Source organism: Myxocyprinus asiaticus, chromosome 11 (genome assembly GCF_019703515.2).
Source record: "Myxocyprinus asiaticus isolate MX2 ecotype Aquarium Trade chromosome 11, UBuf_Myxa_2, whole genome shotgun sequence".
In the NCBI taxonomy this organism is placed as follows: Eukaryota; Metazoa; Chordata; class Actinopteri; order Cypriniformes; family Catostomidae; genus Myxocyprinus; species Myxocyprinus asiaticus.
Genome location: NC_059354.1, coordinates 4,578,961 through 4,604,832, shown reverse-complemented (window position 1 = coordinate 4,604,832; position 25,872 = coordinate 4,578,961). Strand labels below are relative to the sequence as shown.

Genomic DNA, 25,872 nt, shown 5'->3' with positions numbered 1-25,872 from the left:
AGAAAGGTTAAATAATTATTTAAAATTATTCAATTTCTTTTTTTTCTTTTTTTTAATATATATATATATATATATATATATATATATATATATATATATATATATATATATATATATATATCTATGTGTGTGTTTCACTGTTTACTGTAAAAAAAAATGTTTTTGGAGAGTAATGTGCCTAATTTGTTGCCAATTATAAAGAATTCTTCATATTTGAAGTCTGTGTCTGTTATTGATGCATTTTATTTAATTAACTGAATTTAATTAGAATTATTCCACTCATTCATATGAATACATTAAATGCAACTTATTTGTTATTGATCAAATTAATTTTATTGAGTACTTTTCATAACAGTGGTGTTTGTTTTTTTATTTCAGTCAACTCATTATTTTTGTTTATCTTCTATTATTTTTTTATATGATCTATTTGCATTTACTCATTTTGAATGAGTCGCTTTTTAAGTAGGCTACTCAACTGATAGGCCTACTTACTCATTTCTAAGCATATAATTGTATTTAATTAAAAATATGACTTGTAATCTGTTTCCAACATTTAATTGAGTAGATCTAGTGTAATATTTTGTTACCGTGTATGGACTTCCAAGGCCCCGAATTGTACGAAATTACCCCAAATCAAGCATTTGTGCAACTGGAGTTTGATTCAACATTGTGACAACTTCCCTGTGTGACAACTTGCCCCGGGCTCAGTTTTGTGGGCGGGCAGTAGCAGCAGCAGCATCATCATCGCTGATGTTCAGTCAGATTCGGACACGATCGGTCTCAGTAAAGTCGGATCTGTTGCGATCTGGTGCGGATGATGCGAGCTGTGGTCGCAGCACACACCGGCTCCAGCCATCATCCCTCTGCCTCCGCTGAATGGATCGTCTGTCTGGATAAACGGTACGATGATCTTTACCCTCAAGAAACTTAATCCGTCTTTCTGCTGATTCCGGAGCACCTTCAGCAATCCTGTACACATCAATACCTCTGATTCTCATAGAAATACATCTGATGTGCATGTCTATATTAAAAAAGAACTTTCATAGAAATGCAAAATGCGATTGTCAGTGAGTGTGTGAATGATGTGTATTTCAGGTGTAGTATTCCGTCCTCACTCAGTAATACAGATTTAAACACATATTAGCGGGTTGATTCAATGCAAGCTTTGCGTTTGCTATATGAATGTATATAATTAATGAAAGTGGAATGTGTAGTTTGTAAAGGGGTGTTTGTCACCTGGAGGAGGTCAGCAGTGCTGCAGTGCTTGTGTTACTGCAGACTCATGAAGAATCACTTTCTGCTCGCAAGAGCTTGGACATACAGGATATATAGAAAAATACTTAAATATTTAGTTTACCCCAAAATGAACATGTTTTTATTTATTTATTTATTTTTATACAAATTATTCGCCCTCATGTTGTTCCAAATCTGCATGATTTTCTTTCGAGGAGCACAAAAGAAGCTTAGCAGAATGTCAAGACTGCTCTTTTATAATGAAAGTGAATGGGGACTGGGGCTTGGGGCTGTCAAGCTCTAAAAAGAACAACAACAAAAAAGCACCACTTTCTGTGTAATATTCCAAGTCTTCTGAAACTATCCAATAGCCTTGTGTCAGGAACAAACAGATATTTAGATTTGAAGTGTGGTATTTCTTGGATGTTCAAATACTTTCTCTTATCCCATCTTAATACCCCGTTAGACCTACTGTGGTTTTTACAGTAACATATTGCAGTGGTAACACCGGATTACCATAAATGGTCCCTGAGGTATATTACTATACAAAAAATAATAATTGTACAGTAAATAGCTGTGAATATCCTATACTTATTTTTTTAAATATTTTTTTAATTTAGGTATTATTATTACAATTTATAGATTGTTATTATTAATATTATTATTGTCATTGTTATTATTATTTATTGGAGCATGGCAACACTATTAGACGTTAATGTGCTTTTTTTTACAGTCCAGTTAGTTACTGTAAAAACCTGATTACCAATAGCTACTGCAGTTGCTGTGTACAGTAATTCACCGATTACTGTAATTGGTGCCTGATGTATATCACTGAAAAAATATAAAATTGTACAGTAACTAGCTGTAATTATCCTATACATTATTATTAATAATAATGATAATAATAATACAATTATTAATTTTTTTTAAATTAAAAATATAATTAAAATTACTTTTAATTAAAAGTAATTCACTGATTTCTGTAATTGGTACCTGATTTATAACACTGAAAAAATATAAAATTGTACAGTAACTAGCTGTAATTATCCTATACATTATTATTAATAATAATTATCATAATTTTTTTAATTAAAAATAGAATTAAAATGACTTTTAATTAAAAGTAATTCACTGATTACTGAAATTGGTACCTGATGTATATCACTGAAAAAATATAAAATTGTACAGTAACTAGCTGTAATTATCCTATACATTATTATTAATAATAATTATCATAATTTTTTTTAATTAAAAATAGAATTAAAATTACTTTTAATTAAAAGTAATTCACTGATTACTGAAATTGGTACCTGATGTATATCACTGAAAAAATATTAAATTGTACAGTAACTAGCTGTAATTATCCTATACATTATTATTAATAATAATTATCATAATTTTTTTTAATTAAAAATAGAATTAAAATTACTTTTAATTAAAAGTAATTCACTGATTACTGAAATTGGTACCTGATGTATATCACTGAAAAAATATTAAATTGTACAGTAACTAGCTGTAATTATCCTATACATCATTGTTAATAATAATGATAATAATAATACAATTATTAAAACATTTATTAAAAATAGAATTAAAATTACTTTTAATTAAAAGTAATTCACTGATTTCTGTAATTGGTACCTGATGTATAACACTGAAAAAAGATTAAACTGTACAGTAACTAGCTGTAATTATCCTATTCATTATTGTTAATAATAATGATAATAATGATAAAATTATCATAATAATAAAATTATTTAAAACAATTATTAAAATTAAAATTACTTTTAATTAAAAGTAATTAACTGATTACTGTAATTGGTATCTGAGGTATACTACTGTAAAATATAAATTGTACAGTGGCTGTAATTATAATATACATTATTTATTTAATAAATACATTTATTTATATATTTGTTATTATTATTATCATCATTATTATTATTACATAATGTTTATTATTAATAATAAAGAAAACATTAGTTTATTCTTTTTAAATGTTTTTATTGGAGCATGGAAAGAATAGAGGAAGTGGAGCATGACATACAGTATTGCAATTACATACTGTATAGTTAAACAAAGTAAAGGTTTAATAAGATACACATCAATTAAAATGGTAACAAGGATAGCAAATTGACAGATAGATGGTGTAGTAGCTGTCTTGTCAGTCAGTGCAGGACCAGGATCAAGTGAACGCTTAAAGAAAATAAAAAATAATCCATTTGAATTTTAAGAAGGTTCTGATGTCAACACAACATATACTTAAGTTCTTTAACTGTGTGGCCATTTACACAGGACGTGTTCTTGTATCCAAGACGGAATTCATTTTTGGATTAACTATTCCTTTAAGAATTAAATATTCCCAACTAAAAATGATGCTTTTAGAATGTTAGTAATAATGTGAGTTTATGGACACATCAGCCCACAATATAGCCTAGAAACATGAGATCTAGTAACTAACATAAAAAAGTCCTAACATTCTAGTCTCATGATCAAACTTTAAGAACAGATGTATGTTCTTATGTATTTATAACACACTGTAATGGGCTCGGACCTGCTCTTCCAGTGAATGGCTCCATCTCAGAGTAGATCAATATTTACACATCTTTAAAGCAGATGGGAATGGGTCTGTTTTAAAGGGTAAACCGTCCACCAGTGATCTCTTCCTCTGTCTTTATGTCCCTGTTTCACCCTACATTATTTTGTTAAAGGGAGCGGTTTTGTCTTGTGTCAAGCTGTATTTGATTTTCAGTGCAGTGGTTTCTCCTTGGACTCATGTGGCAATACATTGATCGCTGTTTGAATTGTATGAACGCCATAAATGTAACTATTGAGGCTAAAAGTAGTTTAGAGCGATTAGTATTAAAATACAAATCATGATGTCAGAAAAAAATTCTTAAAAGCATAGTAATGTTACCCAATCTGTATCACAGCCCATAGATCAGTGACCAAGATTACAGAAGATTTCTCTATTTTCTTTAAAGTAACAGCTATGTCTGCTTTCATTCTTAACAGAATGGTCGTGAGATTAATCACATATTAATTTTTAGAGTTTAAGGCGGCCTGGAATAATGGGATTTTGACAGTAATGACTGATTAACACCTCTCTCTCTCTCTCTCTCTCTCTCTCTCTCTCACACACACACACACACACACACACACACACACAGACACAGACACACACACACACACACACACACACACACACACACACATGTTGGTGCAGCTATCATTATGAGGACTCTCCATAGACATAATGATTTTTATACTGTACAAACTATAGATTCTATCCCCTAACCCTAACCCTACCCCTAAACCTAACCCTCACAAAAAACGTTCTGCATTTTTACATTTTCAATAAAACATCGTTTAGTATGTTTTTTAAGTGATTTAAATTATGGGGACACTAGAAATGTCCTCATAAACCACATTTATAGCATAATACCCTTGTAATTACCAGTTTGTAACCTAAAACAATTTCCTCGTAAACCACCCAAACCTGCCCACACACACACACACACACACACACACACACACACACACACACACACACACACACACACACACACACACACGCACACACACACACACACCAGGCCAAGAAAAGACCGCAACCATAGCTGTCTTGCAGACTAAACAGATGCAATTCTTGGATTCTATGAATAAAAGTGGTGGAGGCTGTATTTGAAGCTGCCTAACTTCTTTTGCGTTTAATGGAAGAAAGAATGAAAGATCTCTGAATGATCTCTTAAGATCAAATGTCAGTTTAAAAAAGTGTCTTACTGCTTCCAAGCTGCACAGTCCACATCGAGGTGAGACACGCCTGTGCAAACTGAGCTTCACATGTGAGCATGTGCCTGTGTGTGTTTAAGAGTGTGTACAACAGAGACTAAAAATCCATTTACTGTGCAAACAGTTCTACATCACACTGTCAACGTGACCAACACATTACACCCTGATTTAAAAGGATAGTTCACCCAAAATAGAAAATTATCTAATCATTTACTCACCCTCCTGCCATCCCAGATGTGTATGACATTGTTTCTTCTGCTGAAGAAAAATGAAGATTTTTAGAAGAATATTTCAGCTCTGTTGGTCCATATAATGCAAGTGAATGGTGACCAGAACCTTGAAGGTCCATCCTAGAATAGAATATAAAGAAATATATCCGATGTCACAAAAAATCATTAGTGGGGACATTTTTTGCCCCCACATTTTCAAATTGCGGGGGCATTTTTGTCACTTTCTTTGGCATTTTTGGCCTAAGCCCATATTAATTTCTGACCCTGTCATACTGATTTAGAATGACACATATTTTTCATTTTTTGCTGAACAATTACTTTAATGTTTGTTTGTGTGTTTCTGTGTGTAGACCAGAGGAACGCTCAGGGGAGGATGTGGACATTATCTTGGCCCGTCTGAAGAGTGTGAAGGCCTTTGAGAAGTTCCACCCCGCTTTACTTCAGCAGATCTGTCTTTGTGGCTTCTATGAATGTCTGGAGAAAGGCATCACATGTGAGACACACACACACACACACACACACACACACACATACAGGGCCATACACATGCATGCATTCAGGCTTAGGCAAGTCATACACATAGACAAGTCAAGGCAAGCTTATTTATAAGGCACATTTCAAACACAATGGTAATTCAAAGTGCTTCACACAGAAACGATAAAGAAAATAAACGATACATAAAAGTTCATTTTTAAATCACTGCAAAACTAGAAATTAAACTTACAATAAAAAGTACGAAATATACATTTGACAATGAGTTTGGGAGCCCCTTATCTTAGTGGAAACATGCACAGAACGCTATGAAAACAAACATTTATTGACAGAATTACATCATTTTAATTGAAAAGCCACAAATGTGGTTGTGATCTGGTGTTATAATATGATCTTTTGTGTGTGTGTGTTAGTGTACAGACAGGGTGACATCGGCACTAACTGGTATGCTGTTTTGTCTGGATCGCTGGATGTCAAAGTCTCTGAAACGGCAAACCACCAGGTAGCTACATTATCACTTCAGTCCTGCTGTTATACACTAGATAAAAGCACTTATCCTGTTTCTGAGCCACAGAAATGACAACAGACCATATAAGTGCTTTGTGGAATTGTATGTTCTTTTGTAAAGTATCTTTTACATTCATTGGTTTTGTCATTATGGATGAAAGAGCGAACTATTATTGATTTCTATTAATTAGCTGGTTGACTTAGACAACTCACACCTGTAAGATATAATGAGTTGTGTGAGATCCATATATTCGCTGAAATATGAGGGTTCTTTTCAGATGCTTTTTGTATGAAATAGGATGTCAGAAAACAAATATGGATTCATGAAATCCAGAATGATCTTTCCTTTCGTCCGAATATGCATACTTCCCTACAATATGCCAAAAGCAGTATGTCAAACGAGTAAGGTGTCTGAATCCTAAGTACTCATAAAACTGCAGGTGAGAATTACCCGAATGTCCTATGTCATCCATCGAGTTTCTGAAGTGTGCATCCACTTGACACTGTAATATTCCATAATGGTCTGGGAGAAGACCGGTTCAATTTCTTAAAATATACAGCAAACAAATTATTTTCAAGTCTTTTCGTTCTCTAATGGTTCTCAAACAAGCATTCTTCTGCCTCTGTTGACAGAACTGCATAATAAAAGACTCAAAGTCAACGTTTTTAGCCATTCAGTGGCACCGCAACTCCATCTACAGCGTGAAACATACAGCAAGTCCAGTGTAATCCAATTCCTGAACGAATGACTAATATGAACCAGTTCTTTTGAATCTACAGCACAAAACATACAGCTGGGTTTTTTTAGCAAATCAAAAACTTGAACTGAACCGCAATTTGGGTCATGTCCAAATCATATGGCATAATATTGATTACCACAAAAATTCATTAAGACTCGTCCCTCCTTTTCTTTAAAAAAAGCAAAAATCTGTGTTCCAGTGAGGTACGGAAGTGAATGGGGCAACTTTTTGAAGTACTAAAACAATCATGAAAGTAATCGTTAAGGTACCAGAATCATTTAGAGGAATTGGAGCCAGAATCGTTAATGGTGTTAATTGGTGTTTTCTGTATAGCTGGTCAGATGGCCTCTTGCTGTGTAAGTGGACATTTCTTGGTCTGAATAATGTGTGGTGTGGAGCAGACTTTATGCTGATAGTCAAAAGTCTTGGTATGCAAGACTGATATGATCGCTCGTTTCAGACAAAGCCATTCAGCTCACTGTGGAAAATCTCAGTTGAGTGCAGCTGCTTATTATAGTCTACAGCACAGAAAACTAGAGCAACTCTTCTAACAGAGCCGCCACTTACATTACAAATCATATGTGACAAAAGGAGCACTGACCTCCCTCTGTCTCTGTGTGTGTGTGTGTGTGTGTGTGTGTCTGTGTCTGTGTGTGTGTGTGTGTGTGTGTGTGTGTGTGTGTGTGTTTGGAGTGAAATTGCTTCTGTCCTTTGGGATGAGAGGCCTGAATCTAAGAAGTACAACAGTCTTTCAATAAGAAACATCTCAAATGGATGATTTCTACATATGACCTCCATGCCTCATCTCGTCTTCTTCTTGGACATATAGTTATGAACTAACCCGTTCTCTTTCCATTGTTAAGGATGCTGTCACCATCTGTACGTTGGGCATTGGCACAGCTTTTGGGGAGTCCATTCTGGACAACACACCACGGCATGCCACCATTGTCACACGAGAGTTTAGTGAACTACTGCGGATTGAGCAGAGGGAGTTCAGGAGCCTGTGGGAGGTACGACAGTCCTCTGAGCATTGATATTATACAATACAGAAATGAAACCCGTGAATGTTTCTTGCATTGTGTGGCAGTATGTGTCTCACTTTCCTGACTTCTTGTTTGGATAAGTATACGGTACACTGCTTTTTTTTTTTTTTTTTTTGTGGCTATTTTAAATAAGCAGAAGTGTACAGAGATGATTTGAGAGCTCGATGTAGTCAGCAGAGGTCAGTAAAACACATGTTATGTTCTCTTTGGAGGCTGTGATTTATTCTCTGTAACACATTAGACTAACATTATTTTACTATATAATGTTTATGAGATCAAAAGTCAATATTCATTCAAGTAGGTGAAAAATCAAAGACTCTTTCTATTTCTGGAGTATACAGTTAGAATACTGTGCATATTTACAGTATATTGTTAATGTAGAGGGGAGATCTTGGCTAGTATATGGAATTATACAGTATGTGGCATGTCTGCAGTGATTTTAAAGGTGAAGACAGCAGTGCTTCTAATCTTCAGTGTGGTGAGTTTTATGTTCTGTCTTATTCTCTCTCTCTCTTTGTTTCTTGTGACTCGTGGGCGATCAGAAACCCAGTGCCTGATGGGAAGATTTTACTGAAGCATGTCAGAAAAGGACAGAACAGCCTGAGGCAAAGAGACACAGAGAGAGAGAGAGAGAGTGAGAGAGAGAGAGAGTGAGAGAGACAGAACTAGAGGAAATGGAGAAGGGTAAAGAAAGATATCATGACAGAGACAGAGCTAGAATGAGGGGCTGTCTCTCGAATACTGTGTGTAGTGTGTGTGTGAGTTCTGGGAGTGTGTGTGTTAGAGCGAGACACACACTTGAAAAGCTGAGAGACATTGAGAACCAGCAGAAGTTCTGTAGTGTATCTGATTCCTCTAATAAGGTGATGTCTTGTCTCTTCATTAGCCTAAATTTGTGTCTGGCTGGTTGTATTTATTGTAAATCTAAATATATAGTTATAAATCTGAATGTATAGTTGTAAATCCAAAAATATAGTTGGTATTCTGAATATAGTTATAAATCTGAATATATAGTTATAAATCTAGTTATAAATCTGAATATATAGTTGTAAATCTGAAAATATAGTTTTAAACTGTATTATTTAGTTATGAATCTGAATATACAGTATAGTTGTAAATCAGAATATATTCAGATATTCAGATTTATAATTATATATTCAGATTTACAACTATTTATTCAGTATTTATAAATATACAGTATATATGGTATATTTAGATTAATAACTATATATTCAGATTTACAACTATAGTTGTAAATCTGAATATATAGTTGCAAATCTGAATATATAGTTGCAAATCTGAATATTTAGTTGTAAATCTGAATATATAGTTGTAAATCCAAATATATAGTTGTTATTCTGAATATAGTTATAAATCTGAATATATAGTTGTAAATTTGAATATATAGTTTTAAATTGTATTATTTAGTTATGAATCTGAATATACAGTATAGTTGTACATCAGAATATATTCAGATATTCAGATTTATAATTATATGTTCAGATTTACAACTATTTATTCAGAATTATAACTATACAGTATATTCAGTATTTGTAACTATACTGTATATACGGTATATTTAGATTAATAACTATATATTCAGATTTACAACTATAGTTATGAATCTGAATATTTAGTTGTAAATCTGAATATATAATTATAAATCTAAATATTTAGTTGTAAATCTGAATATATAGTTATAAATCTGAATATATAGTTGTAAATCTCAATATTCTGTATATCAGGGGTCAGAAACCTTTTTGACATGGAGAGCATTTATTTTCCTGGTCAATGGCTGTGCTGACAACAAACCCCCAACCCAAATTTTTTTTATTGATTCCAAATACAAATTTAAACAAACAACACAAGAATACATAGAATCAACTTTTAACAATTATGTTAAGCCCTGATCATCAACTATTGTAAATATTAGCCAAAATCAACCTTTGCCCCTGAATTTCTGCTAAAAAAATAATGACTCTTCCAAATTTATCTTTAATCTGTTTGAGACATTTGAATTGTAGAAGCTTACTTATCAATGTAATGACTCCCCTCCTCTTACTTGAGCCAGCACTAAAGAAAACATGTCCACCACAAATCTTCCCAAATTTTTCAGCTTCTAGTGGGGAAAGATGCATTTCTTGAAGAAAGACAATATCATATTTCTTACGTTTAAGAAAAGTAATAACCTTCCTTCTTTTTATGGGGTGCCCCAACCCATTCACATTCCACGTGGAGAGAGATAATCCACTCATATTAACATCTGACATTTTGACATATTAGAAAAAATAGATTGTGTCAAAAATAAAATTATAAAGGCCACATTCCAACATTAGTGTAATAATCAAACCCCGAACCAAACAAACAGAAAAAAGAAAAACGTGCGCATTAACCCTGCGCACGACAGTGCCAACCAGCGTCCATCCCTCTAAACTCAAACAGTCCATGTACGCCTACGAGAGCCCCCGCGACAACTTTGCTGTTGGATTGCTCAAGTCCAGTGCTTCTATATAAATTTTGTGAGACAGAGTGAAATAACAGAGAAAATCTATAAAACAAACTCCAGCCAATAGGCAGAATAAACTCAAAGAACATGTAGATTCATCCACACACTGTCCTGAAGGTGTGTTCCTCCCCAAAACAAGCTCCAGCCTCTAGTGGAACCAACACACACACACGCGCACACACAAAATTAAATAATAATAATAATAAATAAATATATATATATATATATATATATATATATATATATATATATATATATATATATAAATAATAATAATAAAAAAAAAATGTTCAGCTTCCTTGGGCAGTTAAACGAATGTTCAGTGTGCCGGCTGTTTCATAAGTGCAGCAGATGACCTAATCCTTCCAATGTCCTGCAAAAAATACTCCACAAAACAAACTCCATCCAATAGGAGGCATAAGCACAAAGAATGAGCAGATTCATCCACAACTGTCCCAAAGGAGTGTAATTCCACAAAACATGTCTCCACTAGGTGGAACATTCACAAAAAGAAACAAAAAAAGGCGTCCAGCTTCCTCAGACAATCAAGTGAATGTTCAGTGAGTCAAGTTCACTTGGAGGCAACGTGAAAATTACACCATGACCTACTCATTCCAAAGACTTTATATAGAATAATGCTTGTTGTGGGCATGTAAATACTTTGCAGCCATCCTTAGTATCTATTCTCAGTTTGGCCGGAAACATCAGTGCAGAAGCGTTCTTCCACTGATGTAAGAGTTTCTTGCATTCCTTGAATTGATCACATTTCTCTCTTGTCGAATTCACAATGTCTGGGAACAAGAAAATGCTGTGGTTCTTCCAAGAAAGCTTTCCTTTACTCCTCGCATCGTGTAACATGAGATCTTTATTGGATGATCTCAGAAATTTGGCCAGAATTGATCGGGGCCTGTCTCCCTCATCGGACTCCGTGAGCTCGCTCGACCTCCAGCTCACGGCCCACCATGACAAGCAGACTCGGGAAAAGCTCGTCCAGGAACCCTACTACATCTCGGCCCTCCTCATGCTCAGGAATTCCAACAACTCGGACGCTGCCCCGCCGGCCACGATTCCCAAGGTCCTCCAACCTTTCCAAAATGCGTTCCAAGTCTGCCTTGGTCACCAGCGGGTTAGCAGCCAATTCCCTCTCCAATGACTCCAAACAATCGATCTGTCTCTCGACGCCCAACAATCCCGCAACCAACCCAGAGAACTTCAACTCCATGGCCGTAATCAATCGACGTATTACAGCAAGATCCTCAAAGTCCGCCAGGACCTTCGTCAGCATCACAAACATGCTGGACAGATGCCGCTGAATTTCTCCCGCTGCACCATCCAAACTGAGACCCTGGTCTGCGGCCTTGTCTGGGATATCAGGTTGAGCACATAAGTGTGTTTTAATGTCTCCAGAGCCTGAGAATTTTGAGTTCTTTGACATATTGTCTTCATAGAACAGTTATGAAAAAGGGTGTATCGAATCTCACTGGTTTATGACACCAAAATAATTAAAAACTAGCAAAGTGCGCAGAGCTCACCATTCACACATCCGACCCTTGCATAGCACCATGTGACTCCAATTGTGTGGAATCTTAAATATTTCTTATGTTATGTCATTGTAATCATGTAATCACTAACACGCAAGTAACAGTGCGAAAGGAGCAGGCTATTTTATTTATATGAAGTTTTTCGCACCTGCATTCCAATCTACATCTTGATGTAATTCTTCCTCATGATCACGCAGCATGTTTTCATCAGCTGAATGGGAGGATAAACACTTTTAAAGTGTGACAGGACTCACGCTGTGCATGCAAGCCATTCGGGCTGTGGCAGTATGATCCGCCCCTCCGGCTCATCATCGTCGCCCCACCTCTTAGGGCCGCCCTTCACCCCGCTCTCGCCGGGGGTGAACAGCTCACGTTGCCACCGACGGGCTAGATGCCGGGCCACCTTCCCCTCACACTTGCCGTGGGCCTGGGAAGACAGGCTGCCAGTGACGCCGCTGCCCCTTGCACCGGGTGTGCGACTCCGGCTCTGGACTCCATGATTGGATAGGAGCGTGGGAGGAGGTGCCGACGGGGTGACGCTTGTGGGGGGAGATGTGGCGGAATGATCCACCTCTCCGGCTCGTCATCGTCGCCCCGCCTCTTAGGGCCAACCTGTGGCCAGGCTCATGACGGGAGTTGGGCGGGAGAGCGAGAAGAGGTGCATAATTAATAAGCCTCGTTTGGTCAGCGGTGAATGAAGCACACCCGATTGGGATAATGCTTCATCACCACTGTCTTTAAAACGCAGAGCAAACCTCTTCTCAGGGAGCCAGCTTCAAATCTCCACGTGTGCACATACTGGCATCCTCGCACGCCCAGGACCAGAGCTGGGAGGGTTCGGAGCTGGATGAGATGATGTGCTGCCAGACCCGCTCTTCAGAACCCCGGACGCGTTAATGAGTCGCCGAGGGTGAACAGCTCACATTGCCTCTGACGGGCTAGATGCCGGGCCGCCTTCCCCTCACGCTTGCCACGGGCCCGGGAAGACAGGCCGCCAGTGACGCCCCCACCCCTCACGCCGTGGACTTTGGAGGGGAGCGTGAGCGGCCGACTGACCCAGTTTTTCCTGGGCTATCCTATGGACACTACCCCGCCCTTTCACGGAGCCCTGTTCACCACGAGGATGCCAGATTCCCCGTTTATTATGAACACTATTCCCCCTTAGACACTTTATTACCCCTTTTGGTCATTTTTACGTTTATTATTGTTTGCAATAAATGCCTCTCCGAGGCTTGACGCCACACCCACTGTGTCTGTCTCTTGCTCACCCTACCACAGGGCATCAAAATAACTATTTCGCCCTTTTCTGTAAATCGCACCTGCAATATCCTAAAACTTTATTTCCAGGTTTAATTTATATTTTGAATAAACTCAGATTTTTGAACCGCACAATGTGGGTTTATGTTTTCTCTTTTAATCGTTTAATGTAATTTTGAGTGTGACTATGGTTTAAGGAGGGTGTAACTGTATGCTGGGTTGGAAATCTCAAGGATTAATAGTGGTGTTTTCCTTTTTCCATGCAAGTTGTTCTGAAAGCAAAAAGAAGCAAATGAAACACAGAATGTAGGCTGTCATCCACGCAGCCTGACCGAAGCAAAGCAGGTGCGTTTACTCACGCGATTAACTGAAAGTGAAGTGCTGCCAGCTCATGAGTCTGTTGGGTATACTGCAGTCTCGTCACATTTTAACTTTTTGTTTAGTCTCCCATTCGGCTCATGAAAACAAGCTGAGTGATCATGAGGAAGGATTACATCAAGATGTAGATTGGAATGCAGGTGCAGAATTTATATAAATAAAATAGTCTAGCTCTCTCGCGGTTGCTGGCATGCCACTGCTGTATATAGTTATAATATGTTTTTATAAGTATGAATATATTGAAAATCTGAAAATATAGTTACAAATCCTGCATATGCATTTACAACTCCGAAAAGTGAGAGAGAATTAAATTATATAATTTTTTTATTTTTTCATATTGCACTGTTGAATCTTATTATCACTTCATTATACAGTATTTGTGGTATTAGTTACCTGGATTGATTTTTTTTTATTGCCAGATTGAAATGTGTTCAGTGTTTTGATGTGTTGTTTCAATAGGTTTTTCTTCCATAATTTCCTTCTACAGTCAGAACTGCTGAACTAATTATGAAATGTATGCTGTGAGCTTGCATTATTTACTTTTTCACAATGACTATTTTATACATTATTGTTCAGTTTTTTTTAGTAGATTTTCTGCCATTTGACTAGATATGCAATATTCTAATCTAACAATTCCTTGACTTTTGTACTTTTTTTTTTTTTATGCAGTCATGGAGTGAAGAAGTATCATGGTGTTGTGTTATAGAGTGAGATTGCAGTAAGGTCTCAGTGACTAGCTCAGGCCTCAGATCTCTTTTAAAACCATCTCTTTCATCTTTTTCTCAAAATATTTGAAACACGTTTAATGATGTTTACCATTCCCATATTCTCATTCCACAGACTATTTGGTGCATGCTAGATGCTGATCACTGTCTGCGTTTACATGCTCAAGAATATTCCAATATAAATCAGTATTTGGTCTGATTATGATCATGGAACGATCATGTAAATATATTCATCTGATTGCGATAACCAGATTAAGTCAATATTACGTGTCTGGAAATCTGAATATGACAGCTGGTATTTGCCTGTGTTAATCAGATTTTTGGGAAGTCCAATTTTGATTTACATGGCCTTTAAGTTGTCATAAACAAATCTGAAGGAATTGGCTAAGTTCAAGACAATGTTGGATGCTGTTTTTTTACTTTGACAAGTACTTAAATCCAGTCAAGTGTTTGTTCAGCATCTGGGAGTCTTGTCCAGTACCAAAGTACAAACAGAAGAAGTCTTATATGAGCATGTTATATAAGTGTTGTTTGGCATGTTGCAGAAAGGACTCTTGAGGATTATGAACAAGCAGAAGTGATTACATTACACAGAAAAAATCAAAGAGTGACAACCAGTGGTTAGTGGGAAAGTCTGGAGTGATGTTAGCATAGTTGGAAGACAGTATATCAGATAAAGAGCTGGTGAGACTTTATCCTCTATCATGATCTGAACATTGTTTTTGTTTTGATTTTTTTTCTTTTTGTTTTTCTCAAAAATGACAGAATGATGATTGAACAGATTTTGATTTACCATGCCTTATGTGAATACTACAGCATTCTAAAGGAAGCAGTCCTTAAAACATAATACATTTACTACCTTGTTGTAAATCCAAATTTGTATAAGGGTATAAGTGTAAATCCATAATTGTATATCTGTATATATGGTGAAGGGGGCGGGTTTACCCTTGTCTCTTCGGCCTATTGATGAGTTGAATACATTCACTAGTAATTGTTATAATCAATTGTTGATCAAAGTATTTTTAGTCATGTGTATTTATGTTATTCCGGTTATGTTATAATTATGAATATTGCAGGTTATTTGTGTATTTGATCTCTGAGGTGTGACTGAGGGTCTGACCCATGTCAGGAATACATTTAACAGTGCTTTCTCATTTTGCCCAGTTCCCAGAGAACAGATAAACATGTGAGTTGTAACTATTTCATTGATCACTTATTCAGTTTAAGTAAGAGTTTAATTGTGTTTAAGTTTTAGATCATTAATAGCTGACACAAATACATTCTAATTCATCGCTAAAAGTATATTTCTGATTACTTTGCTCTGTTGCATTTGGACGTATTGTTCTATTGTCATGTTTGTTACATCTGGATAAGGCCTGTGTCCCAACCTTGAGAGAAATGTTATGTTCTGTCTAATGATGTCATTGCAGGGATTGTTTGTAGTTTTGAGAATCATGTGACTAAGTCAGAGGAACTGGACGCCAGTTTATCTAAAGAGAAGACTCACCACTGACCCATTTCTGCTTCCCAACTTGACTTTGTGTTTTAAAAATATAATCTTTGAATGACTGCATTCACATAGTTAAACAAAACAACATGTTTGTGAGATTTCTAGAATTGTCTGTACTGTTCAACTATCAGATCTCTGTACTCGTAGGAGATGATGTAAATGAATTTGCATATGCCTATAATACCTGTTGTTTCTGTAATCTAAGTTAGTTCGAGGTTAAATCCGCAGCTTATTTTCTCTTTCTGTCGTTTATAAATGGAAATATGGAGAACTTTGTCTTCAGTAAACTCTCTCTCTATTGATTGAAACTTCAACTTTGACTCCTGCTCATCATTGTTCATACTGATCTCTCTGTTGGGTATAACTGTGCTACCTTACAATATATATATATATATATATATATATATATATATATATATATATATATATATATATATATATTAATCCTGAATATATATAAATCCAAATAGTTATAAATCCAAATGTTTAATTGTAAATCTGAATACATAGTTAGAAATCTGAACATATAGTTATAAAATCAGAATATACTGTATATTTAGAGGTCTGTTTATATTTTTATAAATCTGAACAAATAGTTATAAATTTTGACTATTTATACAGTACATCCATATCCAGTATATAGTTCCAAATCTGAGTATAACTGTGAATCCATAATTGTATATGAATATACACCTATTAATGTGAACATATAGTCATAAAATTCTGAATATGTATAAATCCAAATATATAATTCTAAATCTGAATAAATGCTGTTCTTATAAATCTGAACACATAGTTATAAATTCTGAATATTTAGTTGTAAATCTGAATACATTTTTAGAAATCTGAGTATATATTTAGAAATCTGAATATATAGTTATAAATCTAAATATTAAATTACAAATTTAAATATATAGTTACAAATCTAAAAATATAGTTATAAATCTGAACAGTCATAAATCCTGAATATATAAATGTAACTCTAATTATACAGTTATAAATCTGAATATTATATGTAAATCCTGAATATATAAATGTAATTTTGAATATATAAATTAACTTAATGGTTTGCGGTCATGTTGAATGACACACACTTATTTTCCAGATTTCACTTTGATAATCATGCAGTCCAGCTATCAAATTTTATGGAGCATTTTTTTTTTTTGATGACTTGCCATAATTTGAAATCCATAAATTCCATCATTCATCCCTAATTTCTATTAAATTTATGTGTAATTATCATGAATTAACCATCTGACAGTGTTACAAATAATACCTGGTTTTCCTTTGTTGGCTGATCATTGGCATTTTGATGAAATGATATTCAGAGATAAAAGATGGCTTTGCCAAAAATGAGCAGCACCTGTAATTCATTTCTACTTCAAAGCCTGCAGCTCTGTGCTGGTGATTGTGATGCCTGTTTGAATTACAGTTGTCTCTTTTGAAGCATCATGTCTCTGTGCCTTTATAGAGGGGCAGCTGGTCTTTAATCTCAGACAAACACTGATCCTATCATAGCTCAGACCATTGAATTAAACCTCTCTGCAGGCACAGTGTGTCCATAGGAACTGCACACATTGAAGGTCTCTTTGCTGATCCAGTATTCCCATCCAAAATCTTGGGTTGGATTCAGGAGAACAATTTGTCTTGCTTTCACATTAGTCGAATTCAGAATAATTCTGAAAACCTTTGCTGTGGATGACTTTTTGCTTTTATATATTTATATATTTTATATATATTTTTTGTAAAATTTTATCTTCCAGTAAAATCCAATTGTAATTTTTTTTTTTTTTTTTGAAAGAGCTGTTAGGTAAACAAGTGAACACGATCAAACCACACTGGCATACCTTCTGGCAAGGGTCAACTATATAATTAAGGTATATTTTAACAGAAAGTTGAACAGTTTTTCAATTTTTAATTAAATGTCAGGTTGGGGCAAGTTGTCACGTTAATTTCTAGGCATATGCATGTTAGAATAGATAGAAATTTTGGAACACTCTCCCCGTCAGACGACCGCACAATCAGACGATTAATAAAATATATATTTAAAAACATATTTACACAACTACCCGTAAACAACTTGTGGCAATTAAACTGCTTTGTTTGCAGCAGTTTCCACAAATTCACCTTAAGTTTATAACAGAAAAACAGCTTTTTCAAGGAAATGCATTTTCAAAATGTAGAGGTTGCATAAGATGGTTTTAGTTCTTCAAACATTATTTCATATTCCAGACAAAGATATTCATTTTAAATCAGTGCCATTAAACAGGTTCCCATTGAGACAATTTGCCTGGCTTGAAGAATGCTGTGTGTTCAGTGAACTGTATCTTTTTCTTTTTTCTGGGCAATAATGGTGGAATAAACTGACTTTCAAAAATAATCCCTGAGAAATATTCACTGGGGTAAAAGTGTGACAACTGTGTTGTATGTATGACAGAATATGTTTGTGAATGAATCAGTGTCTTATATATTATACATCAGCATAAGCAGTAGAGTACTTTGTGTGTTTTACTAAAATAACATGAAAACTGAATTATTGAGAGCAGTCCTGGTCCCTTTAGTGCACTTGAACAAACAAGCACACTTTTAAGTATGTCAGGTTGTGAACAGGCTTGTTCTTATATGTTACTTTGTTTGTGAGAGTGTTCATCTAAAAATCAAGTTGAAATTAGGAATTCTCTCTAAAGACCTTAAAAAAATAGGTAAATGTAAATGTGTGTGTGTGTTTATGTTTGTGTGTGAGTATGTGTCCATGTGCAGTCAGTAGTCATAGGACCATGATGATTAGAGTACTCACATCGCCTAGCAACCACTCCACTCTCAAAGGGAGGAGGAGTCAGCTGCCTGTCCAACCCATTCATACACACTGACCTCAGCTCTCTTCCTGACACACACTCAGACACATTCTGGATGCTGCTCACCACATGGCCGCTGGCTCGGACTATACACACAGAGGCACTAAAGCATGCTTGAGCAGTTGCATGGAGCTCTCTGATTAGACACTAAAAGCTAAAGACAAAGTGAGAGAGTGTGTGTGTGTGTGTGTGTGTGTGTGTGTGTGTGTGTGAGTGAGTGAGTGAGTGAGAGAGAGAGACAGAGTAGCACTGACTGCTTCAGTCATTCACTCATGGGGCGTTTACTACTGTAGGTAAGTCTCTACCAGTCATTCTTTCTGACTTGCATTGTTTTGGGGTTTTCATTTGGTCCTGTTACTCAGAGGTCACTTAAATTGTTTATTTTTTTTACTTATTTTTTGTAATAAGAAAGTTGTGTTTTTGTAGTTATGATGCAAAATGGGGAACTTTCTGTACTCACAGATTTATGTGTGTGCGAGTGTGTGTGTTACTGATGTTGATTTTAAAGTCTGTTTTTTAGAAGGAAGTTTTAATTATGAGGTATCTGGTGGTATATTTTGAGTGAGGACAAAAGGTTACAGTGAGAATGGTTCTGTAAGTGAATTATGTAACCTGGGTGAATAATTTAGGGCAATAAAGTGCTGTGAAGCACAATTATTAAATGTATTTGTATATCTTCAAGCATGAAAGAGAGTGAGAGAAAGAGATAGATAGAGAGAGAGAGAGAGAGAGAGAGAGAGAGAGAGAGAGAGAGAGAGAGACTATATGTCTACTTTAATTATAGAATTGACTGAATTGATCATGCAATTCTCTCATGATGGCATTTTAATGTGATGTTGAATTTCTATATTCAACTATTACTTACTGCATTACTGTTCTATCACTTGGGTAATTGATGCTAGCTCGATTGAAGGACTCATAATGGATGTGGTTGATAAATCAGTTATGGTTTTAACAAGTTAGATATGAGTAAGGGCAAATCTTGGTAATAAAACAGCTTCAGATACTATATGGTGGTATACAGTGTATACAGTTTAGTGGAGTCCTTATTCTTTCATTTTACTCAGCAAAACTGTTATTCCACTTGGTGAAATGCTCTCTTTGAAAGTTTTCAAATCATTGGACTTAAAAATCTACTAAGAAAAATGTTTTGACTACATGAATAAAAAGTATTTTGTGTGCTTAAGTATTCAATGTCCACATTTTAAAATTTTGTACACTCTGCAAAAAAATAAAATAAAATAAAAGTACCAAATTACAGTATAACTGAGCACCTTAAAAGGTACGAGGAAGTACTAATAATGATATTAATCAGCAGCTTTAAAAGCATGGTAAAAAAACATGGTAGCACTTTACATTATTATTCTCTTTGTTAAGGGTTTATAAAGTGGCTCATTAATGACTAATAAGTAATTATAAATGCATCATAAATTAATTGTATGCAGTTATAGCAACATGCTTAAAAAGGGCAACTTTTCAGCAGTATTTGCCAATAGTGAGAATTTTAACTTGTTAAAAATGCTTAATAAATACACTTATTAATATGTGTATATTAATCAAAAGCATATAATGCCCTAATTCTTGATGTATGTTACAATGCAGCAAAATAATGGTTTTAACTTGTTCTAGTGACCTAAAGTCCTTGGCAAAAACACTTTTCAGGTCTTCATGCTAATTCACCACATATATCATTTAATAAAGCCTGATGACTATTAAACCATAATGAACATTTAAGTACATAGGTTTCTAACTCCTTAATATATGCATATACTGTATATTGTATGTGTCCACTTATGGGACACAATACATTTTCATATAGGTTACTAATCTTGAATAATTGTTATTAAGCATTTATAACATGTGACGTAAAATGCCTATTTGGCAGGTACTGCATGCAAGTCATCCTTTTTATGCATGTTGTTATAACTGCACATCAATGATTTAGAATTAATATTAGTCAATAATAAACCTCTTTATAAACCCTTAACAAAGGGGACATTAATGTAGTGTTATCAAAATATACACTACCGGTCAAAAGTTTTGAAACACTTACTCATTCATTATTATAATTTTTTTTCACATTTTAGAATAATAGTAAAGTCATCAAAACTATGGAATAACATAAATGGAACTATGGGAATTATGTTGTGACTAAACAAAATCCAAAATAAATCAAAACTGTGTTATATTTTAGCATCTTCAAAGTAGTCACCCTTTGCCTAGAATTTTCAGAAATGTACTCTTGACATTTTCTCAAGCAACTTCTTGAGGTATCACCCTGGGATGCTTTTTAAACAGTACTGAAGGAGTTCCCATCTATGTTGGGCACTTATTGGCTGCTTTTCTTAATTATTTGGTCCAAGTCATCAATTAAAAATAAATAAATAATTTGTTTAATTAAATTTTAGTTTTATAATGAAATAAATTAATATGGTGGCACAATTATATTTTTGTCTACAAAACAAATTTCAAACATTTAAGCATACGCCTTCAGATCAAAAGATTTTTAAGATCATGAGAAACATTTCAATCAAGTGTTTCAAAACTTTTCACCGGTAGTGTATGTTGTCTGCTAAAGTATTCAATCCCCACATTTTAATATTTTGTACACTCTCCAAGAAAAAAAGGTACAAATTAAAAATGGAACCTTAAAAGATACTAATCTGAACCATTTGAGGTACAATTGAGGTAACGGTACATACTGTAACTGTACTCAAGTCAAAGGTACTGTAGCTTTAAGTGATGCACCCAGTTTATGTAACACTCACAATGTAGCAAACCTGTGCATGTATGTGCTATAATAATATTTGTGTTTACACTGTAGAAATGTTTTGACAGGTAACCTAAAAATGTGCTTCATGTGGTAAAATTGAAAACTGGCTTTACTCAAGTTTAAAATATGATTTAATATAAACACATCAATCATTATGGGTTAGAATAGGTAGAAATAGAACCTTAAGGTAACAATTGCAGGTTGCCACTTTTAAAGTGTTGCACTTTACAAGCAATATACTGTAGAACAAGGTGCTTCACAAGGGTGAGGTCAACGTAGTTAAAAAAAAAAAAAAATCAGGATAAACAGACTGATCTGATCTCACTGTGGATTTGGCGACTGTAGATTAAAGTTCTTTAGCTGAAACCAGTCTGAGCAGCTTCAATCCACTGCCCCCAGTGGCCGAAGCTGGAAGTGTTGTTTAACGTATGAGCACATGTGAGCTCGAGTTTCTGGGTAAAATGTCCACATATTGGTGCCAAAAGCGAGTTTTAAAGCGTGTTGTTTTTTGTCAAATATTATGTAATAATCAATAGGAATGCATTTTTAATGAACCATCCCCCTAACCGAAACCCCAACGCTAATTCTAACTGTCAGTGAATTAAAAAGTAATCTTAGAGGGAAAATGCTACCTCCAAATCGCGATCATCAATGATTACGTGAACACGATTCCTTCTTAGTTTCCATGGCACCACGACGCATGTCTCTGAGACTGCAATGTACTATCGGTCGAGCCACAGGAGAAGGTAAACACATTTAAATGGATGCAAAACTGTCTGATAGGAGATGATGCTCGTCATTAACACAGCAGAATGCGATCGATGACAGGGTACCGGAACATTCAGAAGCAACGTGTCAACTTCCAGTGTGATCATGTTGGAATTAGTTTCTTTACCTCAGGGTACAATTTTAATTGTGGGTTTGTAGCTTAAGTACACAGTATTACTCTGAGAGTGTTGAGTCACTTTGTGCAACAATATCAGCTTTAAGTGAGTTTTGTAGTTTCACTTATGTACCCCAATTTTAAATAGTGCCATAGATTTTCATTTGGATTGAAATCTGGGCTTCTGTTGGCCCATTGCAGGACATCTCTTGTTTTGTCTTAAACCACCATAATGTTAATCTGTTCTTGCCTTTAGATTCACTGTTAAAGACTCAGTTTTGAAGCAAACTGAAACAGGTTTTCCTGCCATGTATTTTTAACATGATCCTCCTTCTGTTTTAACAAGATGCCTGAAGCAGCTACTGTGCCACTCACATACTGGACTGTAGGAATGATATTTTATTTTAGGTGTGGGCAGTGCAAGTTTTGAACCACAGATATGTCTTTGATTTTTGGCCAAACAACTTTGTCTTGGTCTCATCTACACATAATCTTTCTTTTCCCACATCTCACCTGTGTCATTTTTGTGTTATTTTGCCTCCAGCCTGCAGACTACAGATGCTTTCACATAGTTCTTTTCTACTAACAGCTTTCATATTCCCATTCTGCTGAGTTACAGACAATCAGAAATGTTTGCATCAGTTCAAAGTCCTATATTCTTGTTTTCCAGCATGAAACCAGTCACAATTTGAATAAGAATGTGTGTTAATGGTCTGACTTCACAGCGATGCCCCGCCGATACTGGAAAAATTCCTTCATCTTTACAGTCAAAAAACTCTAAAGTCACACTCTAATTATCTTGGCGCACAAAGCGGGCTGCTGTTGTCATGGTGATGGGACACTCTTATTGGTTCTGTATATTATGCTCAGTGTGGCATTAGTGTGGGATAGATCAGACAGATGGTCTTTCATGAGCATTTATTATTATTTTTTCATAAGATTTGTGCAAACCACCTCCACAATGGCTTATTTGAGAGAGAAATGCTTTAATTTCCTGTTGACATATTCGGTTTCTGTATTAGTAACGATGTAATCTACTTTACTCATGTAAGAAGTAATGAGCTTGAAAAGCAGAACTAATGAGAAGATTACAAACTGGCCTTTTCATTAAGTTTCCAAAACCCAGACTAGCCTTAACTTCATTAATGATACATAAGAAAGCATTTCTTAATAGTTGAAGCATTTCTGAGATACATTTCTTAATATCTCATATCAACTTTGTTTCAGAAGATTTTTCTAAAGTTCTTTCTTAGAAATGGAAATAGACATGAATGAGTCAATTAAATAACTCTTATGAGCCAGTTCATTTGAATCTACAGCATGAAACATACAGCAGTACCGCCGCTCCCTATAAGCATATTACGCAGTCTGCGTAGGGCACCAACTCCCTAGGGGGGCACCATCATACCCTATAGGGGCACCAGATACTTGACTGGCTGCCCTTACTCGCATGTTATGTGTTATTCAATAACCCAATAGCAGTAACAGAACACAGTCTATCATGTTGCGCTCGCACTTTCTCACCACGCCTTCACACCGTGCACACTTACCACCCCCCCCCACCCCGTACGACGATCACAAAGCTCTGCATAGAGCAGCAATTTGGCCAGCGGCGGCCCTGCATACAGTGTCCGATTCCTGAAAGAATGACTCTTATGAGTTGGTTCTAAGTGTGAAACATACAATGTGACCAGTGTAATCTGATTCCCAAACTCATGACTCTTATGAGCTGGCTCTTTTAAATCTACAATGTTAAACATACAATGCGACCAGTGTAGTCCGATTCCTGAACGAATGACTCTCATGAGCAGGTTCTTTTGAATCTACAGTGTCAAGTAATTTTTATTTGTATAGCGTTTCACAACACACATCATTTCAAAGCAGCTTTACAAGAAAAAAAGAAAAGAAGCTGTAATATCTGTAATGTCTTTGAGTTATAATAGTGCAGTTTTAATTAAAAAAACATTATTGTAAATTGTGCCTTAAAATAATTAAATACATAAATAAATAAGTTAATAATATTTGTATTTAGACCCCCAGTGAGCTTACTAAAGGTGACTGTGGCAAGGAACACAAAACTCCATAAGATCTTGGTTAATGGAGAAAATAACCTTGGGGGTAACCAGGCACACTGTGGGTGCCAGATTCCCTCAGAGGTCCCCAGCACTGGAGTTCGACTGGAAGCTTGTGGCAGTTCATTTATGGTGAAGTTCATCTTAACTCCAAGTTTCAGTCAGTGGGCGGTGAAGTATCCCATGTCTTGCGGTTGGAGCTGGCATCAGTTCATACTCTATGAAGTCCATCATAGTAGAATGAAGTGATATCTGTATGGCATAGGCTGCAGTAAGTCATCCTCACTCAGCAACACATACTGTAGTAGTGGGAGTCGGACATCAGGCAGGACTGGAGGTGGATCTGGCAGGTTCTGGTAATCTCAGGATATGTATCCCGAGGTTAAGACAGGGAAACAAATAGAATAATATTAGCACAGATGCCATTCATTTTAAAACAGGATTATATAATATGAGAAGTGTTTCCGGATCCGACAGACCAAACTAAAGCAGCATAGCTATGAATTGAGGGATAAATTAGGTGTATGTCTGGTTGAAAGTGTCTGTGTCCCGAGCCATGTTAGGAAGACTTTTCCATAGTTTAGGATCCAAATAGGAAAAGGATCTACCTCCTTTTGGGGATTTTGATATTCTAGGTATATTAACAGTCCAGAGTTTTCCGATCGTAGTGAGCGTGATGGATTATAGGGTGATAGAAGGTCACTTAAGAACTGTGGAGCTAGACAATTGAGAGCTTTGTAAGTAGTAAACAGAATTTTAAAATGAATACAAAATTTAACAGGTTGCCAATGTAGTGACGATAAAATTGGGCTAATATGATCATATTTCTTGGTTCTAGTCAGCACTCTGGCTGCTGCATTTTGAACCAATTGAAATTTATTTATTGAACCTACGGGACATCCTCCCAGTAATGCATAACAATAATCTAGTCTTGAGGTCATGAATGCATGAATTAGTTTTTCGGCATCAGAAACAGAGGGTATATGTCGTAACTTAGCAATATAAAGAGGTGGAAGAATGCTGTCTGTGGAGTGGGATGTGGTCGTGTATCTGTCACTGGGGAGAGAGGAAGCAGTAAGGACCATCACCTGGTGATTAATGATGCGTAACACCTGTTTCTCATTACAGTGACGATGGAGATGGGCTTAAAAAGGCAGCTGAGAATGCCAGTGAGAGGGGGAGAGTTGCGTGTAGCTGGAAGCCACGTCTGTGTCTGAGAACCTGTTTAGTGTTACATGAAGCTGAAAAGCCTGCTCTTTGTTACGTGAAGCTGAAAAGCCTGCTCTTTGCTACATGAAGCTGAAAAGCCTATACTTTGTCTGTGAAGCTGAATGC

The 25,872-nt window shown here is 35.7% G+C and overlaps 1 protein-coding gene across 4 annotated transcripts in view; it reads left to right on the top strand.

The window, feature by feature from the left end:
* The first annotated feature begins 775 nt into the window (after positions 1–775).
* Positions 776–25,872, top strand: part of rapgef4a (Rap guanine nucleotide exchange factor 4a) — a 117,220-nt gene continuing 92,123 nt past the window's right edge. For 3 of the 4 annotated variants that reach the window (XR_007898512.1, XR_007898513.1, XM_051710838.1), the window contains exons 1-4: positions 776–900; positions 5,606–5,748; positions 6,161–6,249; positions 7,858–8,004. Coding sequence is in view for 1 of the 4 variants with exons in the window: in XM_051710838.1 (XP_051566798.1) it covers positions 815–900; positions 5,606–5,748; positions 6,161–6,249; positions 7,858–8,004 (465 nt within the window). In the remaining 3 variants the exon portion in view is untranslated. Of the gene's footprint in view, positions 901–5,605; positions 5,749–6,160; positions 6,250–7,857; positions 8,005–18,866; positions 19,103–25,872 lie in introns of those variants that run through there. The other variant, XM_051710840.1, reaches the window with a different exon arrangement.